At 54.5% G+C, this 12,158-nt stretch overlaps 1 protein-coding gene across 4 annotated transcripts in view; it reads right to left on the bottom strand.

The window, feature by feature from the left end:
- The window catches only part of SMAD6 (SMAD family member 6), a 147,211-nt gene that overhangs the window by 69,581 nt on the left and 65,472 nt on the right, over positions 1–12,158 (bottom strand). The window contains exon 4 of one of the 4 annotated variants that reach the window (XM_067751617.1): positions 2,199–3,169. The exons of the other annotated variants lie outside the window; for them this stretch is intronic. Within the exon in view, the coding sequence (XP_067607718.1) occupies positions 2,628–3,169 (542 nt within the window). The 3' untranslated portion in view covers positions 2,199–2,627. Of the gene's footprint in view, positions 1–2,198; positions 3,170–12,158 lie in introns of those variants that run through there. 4 annotated transcript variants of the gene reach the window in all.

Raw genomic sequence — 12,158 nt, 5'->3', positions numbered from 1 at the left:
AGGGCCTCAGCCTCAGGACGGAGCAGCCCTCGGACCAAGATTGCTGCAAGGCTGAGGCCCCTGGGCCCCCAGAGTTCAGCCCTTCACGCTCACGGACCGTCCCCAAGGGGCAGGCCCACTCCAGCAAAGCCGATCACAACCAGCACATAAGAGGACACCCAGCCAACATCTGAGACAGAGGTTTGCTCCTTTCCCCCCCAGGGAGCTTGGGCAAATGACAGCATTTGTGTAAGCATCCATTCCTCCATCTGGAGGAGGAGAATGGCAGAGAACACCCCCGCAGAGATTTCTGCGAAGACAGGGTGCATCAGAATCACTTCACGAGTAGGAAGGACCCACAAACAGTGAGTTAGTGTCAGTTGTCACTGACTTGAAAAGAAGACAGATACAGTGACTCCTTGCCCATCCTCACACAGCACAGACCAGCTCTGCTCACTGCGCCCCAGGAGGACCAAGGCCTGGATAGCGGGGACAGCAGAAGGAGGAGGGCCTCCCGGGAAGCTCGGGTCTGAGGGTGGCAGAGTAGAGTGAAAGGGTCTGGGCTGGCCGGCCTGGGTATGGGGACAGAATTAGCAGGGGTGGGGAAGGAGTCCACTGGCATATAACTTTGGGAAACCAAGTGAAAGAGTGTAGTTCTTGGAGAAGGTGGCGGCCGTGATTCCCACCTCCTGGCAGTCACACTCTTGTGTGGTCACCCCACCCCTACCCCCCACACACACACTGCAGCAAGAATGGTTTGTGTGATCAACAGAATATGGCAGAAGTGATGGCAGGACGCTTTTGAGATAAGGTTAGGAAAGACAGCAGCTTCACACTTGGTCTCTCTCTTTTGGATCAGTTGCCACGTCATGAGTCGTCCAATGGAGAGGCCTACGTGGCAAGGAGCTGAGGCCTCCAGCCAACAGCCACGTGAGCGAGCTTGGAAGTGGGTCCTCCAGCCCCAGTTAAGCCTCAGATGACTACAGCCCTGGCAGACAGCTTGACTGCAGCCTCACGAGACCCTGAACCAGATCCACCCAGCTAAGCTGCTCCTGCATTCCTGAACACGGAAACTGTGATAATAAATGTGAGTTGTTTCAAGCTGCCAAGTTTTCGGATCATTTATTACGCAGCAATAGATAACACACAGGACTTCTCAGAGCATTTAATAGGCTAATGTAAATCTCCAAGAAAGAAGATATACAATGTAACATTCCCCTTAGTTATCTGGCCAAGAAGGCCTTCTTTTTTGAGTTTTCTCAAGAGAGGAAACTGATTTAATTGATATGGCTCTGGTTAACTTCTAACCTTGATCTGTCTCATGAGCTTGTCATCTACCCTTCCAGAACCTTAACTTTTCCCTTTTATAGAGTAGAAAGAAACCACCTGCCTTTGCATCAATCATGACTACAGTTCCAGATGGGCAGGTTCTGAGCTACTTGGTGGGGGGATGGGAGGGTAGCTTATCTAGGTCCTAAAAGGAGTTTCACCCTGGGGCTCAGGTGGCTTCTGTGAGGTGGTAGGTGGGTTCAAGACCCACCATCTCAGTCTTTCTTCCACAGGCCATTTCCCCAAAGTGGTGAGAATTAATGTTTTCTAGCTTGCAGAAAGAGCATGAGCCTCCCCCATCAGACTGGAAGAGTTTACCTAGGATGGATGGCCCATGTACTCTCCCTCTTCCCCCTGAATCCTGTGGACACACTACAGCCATGGGTGGGAAGGAACAACAGAACCTTCTCTGGCCTTAAGAGCAAACATACGACCTTCCTCCCTTTTTTTTTTAAAAAATAAATTTATTTATTTATTTATGGCTGTGTTGGGTCTTCGTTTCTGTGCGAGGGCTTTCTCTAGCTGTGGCAAGCGGGGGCCACTCTTCATCGCGGTGAGCGGGCCTCTCACTGTTGCGGTCTCTCGTTGCAGAGCACAGGCTCCAGATGCGCAGGCTCAGTAGTTGTGGCTGACGGGCCCAGTTGCTCCGCGGCATGTGGGATCTTCCCAGACCAGGGCTCGAACCCGTATCCCCTGCATTGGCAGGCAAACTCTCAACCACTGCGCCACCACGGAAGCCCCCTTCCTCCCTTTTCAATGTAATTCCCTCTACTCTTTAACTGGTAAAAGATTGAAATCAAGTTTCGGGATGCCAGATGGGTCAGAAACCCACAGAAGCCCTGCATGTTCCTCTTTGTTAAAAAGAAGACAGTTTAAAAAAAAAAAAAAACTATAATGCGAATACTTTATTATCAACGAGTGACTGGTATCAGCTTTTTGTCTGGGCATTAATATTTCAAAAACCATACACCAAACCCAGGCTCTTCCACCTAGCTCTGCTGTATCATTTTCTTTAAAAAAAAAAAACAAACAACAACAACAAAAAAAACCATAAAGAAGAGGAAGGAGGAGAAGAAAGAAAATATATCTGTATTATAAGCCAAAGTGCGTCTTTCTTGTTTTGTCCATATACACACATTGCACCATACATAAATAATTACATTGTAAAAATGACTCCATAATTACAAGTATAATATATATTTCCATATAATATATAAAACTTTATATTAAATCTAGGTAGATGATATCTGGGGGGGGTCGTCCGTGGGGGCTGTGTCTCTGGGCACGGGGCCCCCGTGGGCGGAGCGGGTGGCGGGCCGCTATCTGTGGTTGTTGAGGAGGATCTCAAGCCAGCAGGGGCAGGAGGTGATGAACTGCCGGGAGTAGCAGGGACCCCAGCCCTTGGCGAAGCTGATGCGGACGCTGTTGGGGTCGTAGGGGCCGTCGGCGGCGTCAGGCTCGGGCCCGTGCTGGAGCAGGCCGGAGCGCTCGAAGTCAAACACCTTGATGGAGTAGCCGGGGGGCACCTTGCGGACCACCAGGGCGCGGCCGCCGGGCGCGTCCAGCGTGGGGGAGTTGACGAAGATGGGGTGCTCGCCGCGGTTGTAGGCCCACACGCCGTCCGGCTCCTTGCTGAGCAGGATGCCGAAGCCGATCTTGCTGCGCGTGCGCCGCACCGACTCACTGCGCTGCTCCAGGTTGAGCTGGCCCAGGCAGAAGCCGCTGCCCTGAGGTAGGTCGTAGAAGATGCTGACGGCCTGGTCATACACCGCGTAGAGGCGGCCCACCCGTGTCCGGTGCTCCCAGTAGGCCACGCTGCACCAGTGGCTCGGCTTGGTGGCATCCGGAGACATGCTGGCGTCTGCAGGGCAAGCACAGGGCACGCGGGTGTTATTCCAGGGCAGCGGAAGCGGCACTGCCGCCTGGCCGGTGGGCTTTGAGGGGGGTCTCTGGCGCCCAACAGACATGGGGAGCACTACTGTGGGCCAGGCCATCCTCAGATTTAACCCACAGCAGGACCCCACCGCCCACCCCACCCCCAGACACACACGAAGGCAAGGCACCTACCGTGCCAGGTGCCTGTGGGTACCCAAACACGAACCACACCCGGCTCCTGCCTGTAGAATTTTACAAGCCAGCAGGAGAGGGACACACACCCACACACCCAAGGGAGGGACTGACTGGCGAGCACCTACATTGTTCCGGGTGCTGTGCTCTGCACTCCTCACTCCGCACGTGACTCACTGGGTCCTCCCATAACTGTGCGGAGGCCACCTTCTCACTTTACAGACGAGCTTCCGGGACTTGGCAGCCACCAAGCAGCCTGCCCAAGGCCACTCAGCCGGCGAGTGGCACCACCGGGATTTGAACCCGGTCAGTCCAGGCCTCAACCTGAACAGAGCGGGGTGAAGCTATCAGAGGGCATAAACCGCCCCTCAGAGGGGACTCAGGCATAGGAAGGCACGGTGCGGTGGGGAATGTGGCCCCCAGGACCTCTTCCGGCCCAGAATGGGAATCGCGGCTGCCCGACGGCGCCCAGCCTCAGCCTGGAGCGTTACGCAGGGTCTCCCAGTAACCCCCACCCCCGGCCCCTCAAGTTGGCTCTCTGGGCAGGAAGTGCAGCTTTTCACCAGAACTGTAGCCGCCTCTGTGAGACAGAGAAGCAGAGGGTCTCTAAGTGCAAAAGGAAATCGCTCCTCGAGGGCTCCAGTTTGCCAGCGGCTCCTCTCCGGGCCTCAGTTTCCCCATAGACGGCAAAGGGGTGGCCTGCATGATGACTGGGATCCCTCCGCACTCCAGCTTGGGGCATCTCTACATGTCTGCATGAATTTAACAATTTTCTGAGACCAGGCGTAATACCAGGTATAGGCAAGGGGCCCATCTTGAAGGGCAGCCCCCTCCTCACTGCTCTCGGGTGTGGCCGGCTTCTCAGATTCTGAAGCGTTTTGACATCTGGTCTCTCCTTTGAGCTCAGGGCTCTGACAAGCAGGTGGGCACCCATGACTGCCCGGTGGGGTTATGTGTTCCCACACAGGCCCCTGGCTGGGGCTTTTGCAGAGGGCGAAGGTCTGCTGGAGGCCTGATGAGGACGCACTGAGGCCCTTTATGGCTCGGCTTCTCCAAAAGAAACAGATTAAAGTCCAATCAGGGGCTTCCCTGGTGGCGCAGTGGTTGAGAGTCCGCCTGCCGATGCAGGGGACACGGGTTCGTGCCCCGGTCCGGGAAGATCCCACATGCCGCGGAGCGGCTGGGCCCGTGAGCCATGGCCGCTGAGCCTGCGCATCCGGAGCCTGTGCTCCGCAACGGGAGAGGCCACAACAGTGAGAGGCCTGCGTACCGCAAAAAAAAAAAAAAAAAAAGTCCAATCAAACCTGAGGGAGAAAGCACTGCCAACAACTTCCGTCAGGAGCCTGGGTGAGGTCAGCTCTGTCTGCCTTCAGCCCAGCCCCGCCTAGAGGCCCCAGAGCAGCCGGTGACAGGGCTCCTGACATTCTCTTATGTGCTGGGAGGCCCACCTAGCAGGAAAATGTCCACCTGAGGGGCCTCCTGTGGGCTGCCTGCTCTGCTGTGGCCTGGGGCTGGGCACAGTCCCAAAGGGCCTGCCCCTTGCCTTCTGCCTGGCATTAAGATCCCAGCCGCAGGTCCCCAGGCCAGCCCCTGAGGACATATCATTCTGTCTCACAGTCCCCATCCAGGCCCCTCGTGGTTCTAGCTGATGGTCGGGATGGGGGAAAGAGGCCCTGCTCCCTGCCCTCAGCTGACTTGCCCCTTAGCCAGTGCGCAGAGAGACAGCTCTAGCCCGTGGTAGGTGACACAGCTGCAGGCACTAGGCCAGCCCCAGCAGGTGAACAGCTAGGAACACCCCAAGCCATTGCCCCTTTCTCCATCCACCCATCCAGCACTGGTCTGAGAGTTTCCAAGAGCCAGGAGAGCAGCACCATCCCAGCCTGGCCGTGAAACTGCAACGCCAACCTTCTCACCGAGCGACAAGAACTCCGTTAGTGCACTAGGCACAGAGAGGCGGGGAAGCAAAGAAGCTACGCCTGGAGAATGTCGGGTGACAAGACAGACAACAGGCATCCCTGAGTGCCTTGCACGAGCCAGGCGCCTTCTTCACAACGGCCTTGGTCGCACCTGTTATCACCCCAGTTCACAGGTGTGGTAACTGAGGCCCAGGGAGGTGCCAGAACCGGACAAGGGCACACGCTAGTGAGCCAGCATCAGTGCCAGGCCACACTCCCGAGGGCAGCTCTTCTCCGTACTCCGGGCAGACACCCCCCAAAACCCAGGCACCAAGCAAATGCCCCCCTTCTCGAAACCTCACCCCGTTTGTAACCACGACTGCTCTCGTGGTCTGTGAGTCCTAGAGGTGCTCGCCCACAAGCCGGTGAGGCACTGTCCGCCCCAGAAACGAAAGGTCTTCATTCCCTGAAGACTCAGCCAGTCCCCCTGAGTGAGGGAGTGCTGCCATCCCCTCCACCGGTAAGCTCAGAGAGGCCACCCGAGTCATCAAGTGGCAGCTCTGCCCCCGGAGGGAGCCACGCTGTCGTAAAAGGCTGTCGTAAAAGGCAGAGAAGCCGTTTAACAGTCAGGGGGTGGGGGTAATGGGATTGAGGGGGTGGGGTAATTCCTCCCTCCCAGCTCCTAAAAGGCTTTCAATTCAAGGCCAAGTGGGCCTTCCTGTCCCCCTCCTCTCAGTACCTCCCACCCCAGCCGAGTCAAATGCGCCCTCGCCCTCTACCCCCATCTCATCGACACCTGTGTCCCCGGCCTTGCCCCAGTCAGCGCTCTTCGCAGGGGAATGGGACCCTGTGAGTGGGGATGAACCCCAGCCCCTCACCCACCCCCCCGCCACCCTGGAGCTGCCCTAGAGCCCAGCCTGCCCCATCCGTGGCGCTCAGGGACACTCCCCGGGCCAGGCCTCACTTTCCGCGGCCTCTTTGGTTGAACAGACTGGGTAACAACTCATCAGGCCTGGGCTCCAGGCCATGTCTTCCAAATTCCAGGGGATTGACTGTCACCTCTGAGAAGCCCTCTCTGACCTCTCCCTCCTGTGCGCCTAGAGCCTTAAATGCAGTCCCTCCCTTGGCCTGAGCAGGTGTCTGTGCCCCTGGCTGGCCTCAACTCTCAAGGAGGAAGGGGTGGGTCTTAGTCCTTTCTGCATCTGTCCCAAGTCTGCATGTATCCCCAGGGTGCTCTTGGAACACCTACAAGGGAAGAAGGAAGGAAATAAAATAGATCCCAAGTGTTGGCACACTGCCCTCACCCCTACCCCCCACAGGAATCCTGCTCAGCAGGTGGGACCGATGCCCTCAGGCCCAAGGGGGTGCTGGGCAAGGACTAGGGTCTCAGGTCTGATCCTGAGAGAGCAGGCCGGCAGGTGAGCCCATCACCATGCTTGGGGCATCCCCGTCCCCACCTAGCTCTGAGGGTCTCTGAGCTCCAGAGCTGGAGGGTTCCCCCCGCATCACCTCATCCAGGGAGCACCGATGCTTTGGGCTTTCACAAACCAATACACTGTTTAATGGAGGGGTTGGGAATGTCATAAGGTTACCACGGTTTTATTTTGTCACATACAGACTTATTAAAAACCCCAAGACCATCTACTATCACTAGCACAAAAGAAAGTAATTTGATACTCACAAAATAGGTAGGACGTAAATCAGAAAATTTTAAATTAATACATTTAGATTATAAGAAGCTTTCTTATTTCTTGCACCATGGGCCAATGAGAACTTAGTCCGGAGGCTGGCCTGTGGGAACTATCAATTGAGTCCAATGTCCTTGTGCCTCCAAGATGGCACCTCCGGGGGTACCGGGTGACTTGCCCAAGGACACACAGCAGTGGGTGGCAGAAGTGGGACCAGAACTAGAGACCCCAGATTCTAACCTAATGCTTGTCACATGATCCAAAAGGTTTCCTAGTGAGACAGACCTAAGCTCTCACCACTGACTGGATAGGTGGCCATGAACAAGCCACTGAATGTCCCCAAGCCTCAGTCTCCCCATTTGTAAAACGGACTTACTCATAACTGAGCGCCTCATCTGCACAGTCCATCTTTGGATTTTCTGGCAACTCTGGCAGCAGACCAATCGGGAGCAGAAAGAAGCAGCTGTCTGTTTATCCGTCCCAGTGCTGGCCTAACCCTTCCAAGGCTAGGGCTCCTTAGGGGTGTCACGGGTCACGACCCAGGGTCATTCCCCAGCACGGGAAGTTACAATAGGACAATGGACGGCAATGCCCTTTGCAAACGGTAAGGTACTTTACAAATGTTAAGGTTTAGCTCCCAGCCCGGTACCTGAGATGCAAAGAGATGCTCAGTAAGCGAAGGAATGAAGGGTGAAGCAATGAATAACTGAATGTGGGAGACACAGATGAGTGCTCCTGGGGTTCTATTTACACACACACGCACATGCGCACGTGCGCGTGCACGCGCGCGCACACAAACACGTATTCAGATCCCATGCCGTGTGTTCAGAGCAAGCCGACCCGCCCTCTTTGAGAAGGCAGGCACCCCAAACCCAGGGTCACCTCTCCACTCCTCACAGACGCAGAGCCCCACCCGACCCACCACACCTCGTCTGTGGCCTGGGCTGCCACTCAGGCCGCGAGGGGACAGTCTCTTGCAGAAGATCTTTTGCTTTTCGTGGCTCCAGGGCTGTGGTCCCGCCATCAGCCTAATTAGGAACCAGCTCCTTAATTGCAAATAAATACCGCGGAGTCAGACCCGAGTGAACAACATCAAAGATGACCGCGCTCTGACCGAAACTCCTGCTCGCTACCCCCTGCTCAAGGCCTGGCCTAGTTCCCAGCCAGACTCTGGGTCCCAGCTGGAAGGGTTCCAGGGGAAGGGGGAGAGGAGAGGCGCGGTCTGGCGCGATGTCTGGGGCAGATCTGGTGGAGCGGCACCAGGCCGGGGGTCAGGAGGCCTGCAGCCCGGTGTCCAGCCTCCTGGCCCTGATCAGGCAGGCCATCTCCCTTCTCCTGGCCTCAGTCTTCCTTTCTGAACAATGAGCTCTACATTTCTGTGATTTCATGCATGTTCACAGCAGCTCTACTCGTAATCACCCAAACTTGGAAAGCAGCTCAGATGTCCATCAACAGGAGGATGGACGTTATGGACTAAATGTTTGCGTGTGCCCCCCCCGCCCCAAATTCATGTTGGAAATCTTAAACCCCAATGTGACAGCATTAGAAGGTAGGGTCTTTGGGAAGTGATTAGGTCATGAACGGGATTAGTGCTCTTTAAAAGAGACCCCAGGGCTTCCCTGGTGGCGCAGTGGTTGAGAGTCCGCCTGCCGATGCAGGGAACACGGGTTCGTGCCCCGGTCCGGGAAGATCCCACATGCCGTGGAGCAGCTGGGCCCGTGAGCCATGGCCGCTGAGCCTGCATGTCCAGAGGCTGTGCTCCACAACGGGAGAGGCCACAACAGTAAGAGGCCCGTGTACCGCAAAAAAAAAAAAAGAGACCCCAGAGAGCTCCCTCGTTGCACCGTGTGAGGACATAGCAAGAATACAGCCATTTATGAACCAGGAAATGGTTCTCACTAGACACCAGATCTACCGGCCCCTTGATCTTGGACTTCCCAGACTCCAAAACTGTGAGAAATAAATATGCATTATTTAAGCCACCAATTTATGGTATCGTTATTATAGCAGCCCAAACAGACTGTGATAACGGATAGACGAAAGTAAGGCTCATCCACACAGTGGAATACGACTCACCAATAAAAACGAACCAACTACTGAAACACACCACAATGTGGGTGAATCTCAGATGCACCCGGCTGAGTGAAAGAAGCCAGACACAGAAGACGTGCTGTGTGTTTCCACTGATACTAAATTCTTGAGTAGATAAAACTAACCTACAACGACAGAAATCAGAACAGGGATTACTTCTGGGGAGAGGGGACGAGGGAACTTTCTTGGGTGCTGGAAATGTTTGATGTCTTGATTGGTACAGTGGGAACTCAGGTAGAGACATTGTCAAAAATCATGACCTATGCACTGCAGGGCTGTGCATTTCATTGTACATATGGTGCCTTGAAGGAATTACAACGAAGATCGTGGAAACGTGCTGCTAGGCCAGCCCTCTGTGGCCATCCTGGAGTGGTCCCAGCAGGGCTCCCAGGTGGTCCAAGGGACAAGCCCTGTGTTTCCCGGCCAGAGAGGGGCGGCCTGGCCGCCCGGTGGCACCCACATTCCTGCCACCAGAGGGTGGTGATGCCTGCGGCGGGCAGGAGACTGGCCTGACAGTAGGTCCCCTGCACTGAAGCCGGCCCCTCCGACGGCTGGCGTTCCTTCCTCTCGGCCTCTCTGCCCAGCAAGGGTGCTTCGAGCCCAACGTGTAATTCTGTTGGGGTGCCGGGGCACCAAGGGGGCCAACTGCGTCTGGGGGAGGCTGGGAGAGCTGAAATCCCAAGCAAGCCTTTAGCTTCTTCGAATCAGCAGTTTTCTGTCAAAACAAAGGGCAGGAACGTTCCTGTGTGCTCCCCCGTGGGCCGCACGCTCCAAAAGCCTGAGCATACGCAATGCAGCTTGTTTTCCTTGTGATTCCCCCCTTTCCATTGGGCCAGACCGCCTTGGACTCACCCATCCTGGGAGGCAAACCAGAGACATGCCCAGATTAAAGTCTCCAATCCCTTAGACTCTAAGGAAGCTGGATGTGGAGGCTCAGAGCATTCGCAGGAAGCTGGACCCTGAGTCCCCAGGTCTCCAGGGCCTGGCTGGGCCGCTCATGCTCCTCCATGTTCAAAGCTTTCGCTGCTGCTTCACACCCCCTTGGGCCTTAGCAGCCTCCCTGCCTCTCCTGGGGCTGGCCCAGCCGCACCTCAATGAGCGATGAAACATGAGCAGACCCCATCGAGAGCTGGGAAGGGAGACTCAGAGACTCAGAGAAGTTAAGTGACTTGCCCAGGGTCACCCAGCAAGTTGGTGGCAGAGCCAGAGAGGAGCCTAGGGCTGGCTTTTCCAATCCCCTTTGCACAGGGCCCCACTGGGGCCTCCTACCCTCCTGGAAAACTCCTTTCTTCTGTCCCATGTCATGGCTGTGGCTTTAAGTTCCCATCCAACCAGCAGCTTTTTCATCTGAGGCTCCCAGGCCTGGGAGTAATTATGTGGCCCTGCATCTGGTTAACCTAACACCCCTTTAAAAGCCTTGTTTGCCCATTAGATAAGTAGTTTTTGTTATCAAACTAAAGAGGGAAAAAGAAGTTTCCACTTAACCTTCCTTTGTCATTTTAAGCTACAGAAATGGCTTCAGGTTTTGAAACAAGTCCAGAGATACAGCATTAATTAGAAGCTCTTTTTTTTTTTTTCTTTGTTAAGGGAGGGGGAGACCAGTCCTTTATCCACTGGGATCCGGCAGTAAAAGCAGAGAAGGAATGTGCACAGGGCCATGTTAATGGTCAACAGCTTAGAACAAGCCTCTCCGCTGAACGCTTTCCAAAAGCAGGGCCCAGCTGACAGGAGTTTCCTCTTATTCGCTCCCACCCGCCCCTCCCCACCCCCACCTCAGCTCCAGCACCTTTGGCCCCCGGAGGAAGCCAGGCTTCCAAGAGGAAGTTCCTAATCGGTCATTACATCACGGGCGGTCTAGCCACCGCCACTGCCTGCACGGGGTCCACCTTGGGGGCTCTTTCAGCCGCTGGTCTCTGGGGCCAAGGACTGTGCTTTGCCACCACTTTGCAGACAGTCGACCAGCCTCTCTGCTCTGTGTGTGTGTGTGCGCGCGCGCGCGTGTTGTGTGTGGTGCAAAAGGAGAATGACAGCAAGGGGAGGAGGGAGGCCAGGAAATGCGTGATCCATGTGGCCAAAATTCATGATTCTGCAGATGCAAAAACTGAGGCCCAAAGAGGGAAAGGAACTTGCCAAGGTTACAGGGAAAATTTGCAATACAGGGGCTTCCCTGGTGGCGCAGTGGTTGAGAATCTGCCTGCCAATGCAGGGGACACGGGTTTGAGCCCTGGTCTGGGAAGATCCCACATGCCGCGGAGCAACTAGGCCCGTGAGCCACAACTACTGAGCCTGCGCGTCTGGAGCCTGTGCTCCGCAACGAGAGGCCACGACAGTGAGAGGCCCGCGCACCGCGATGAAGAGTGGCCCCCGCTTGCCACAACTAGAGAAAGCCCTCGCACAGAAACGAAGACCCAACACAGCCAAAAATTAATTAATTAATTAAAGTACCCTTAATTTTAAAAAGGAAAGAAAATTCGCAATACAGTGGCTAGGACCAGTTGGGTGTCTCCTGCACAGGGCCCAGAAGTAAAGCTGCCTGCATGTGAATCTCAGCTCTGCCACTCACTAGTGGTGAAATCTTGGGTAAGTGACTTCACCCCCTGGGCCTCAGTTTCCTAATCTGTAAAATAGGGATGCAATCAGAGTTTACTGCCTCGGGCTGCTGGGATTAATTTCAAGTGCATTGAATAATCCCTGGTTCAAAATAAGCACTCCATAAGTAACAGCTATTATTTTTTACTAGTATTATTACCACCATCTTATCTCTATATGTTACTTGCATACATTATTTAATAGATTGACTCAGCCTGTATAGTTCATAAGGGTATTCATATTAGGTAATAATAATACCTGCAATGTGCCAATGGAATTGAGAACCAAGGGGAAATAAGAGGAGTACTAGTAGTAGTAGTAATAATAACAATAAAATAAGGCAGCCAGTAGTAGTAGTAGTAATAATAGTAATGATGATGATTTACCAGCCAACATTTAATGAACCTTTACCAAGTGCCAAGCAGAGTATGAAGCACTTTAAATGCAGTATCTCAACATACTGTCAATCCTCTCAGTAATTCCCATTTTAAGAGGCAGCTGAGGCCTGAATGTCAGGTAG

Source organism: Pseudorca crassidens, chromosome 1 (genome assembly GCF_039906515.1).
Source record: "Pseudorca crassidens isolate mPseCra1 chromosome 1, mPseCra1.hap1, whole genome shotgun sequence".
Lineage (NCBI taxonomy): Eukaryota > Metazoa > Chordata > Mammalia > Artiodactyla > Delphinidae > Pseudorca > Pseudorca crassidens.
Note: the sequence above shows the minus strand (reverse complement) of the source record. Positions and strands in the feature narration are given on the sequence as shown.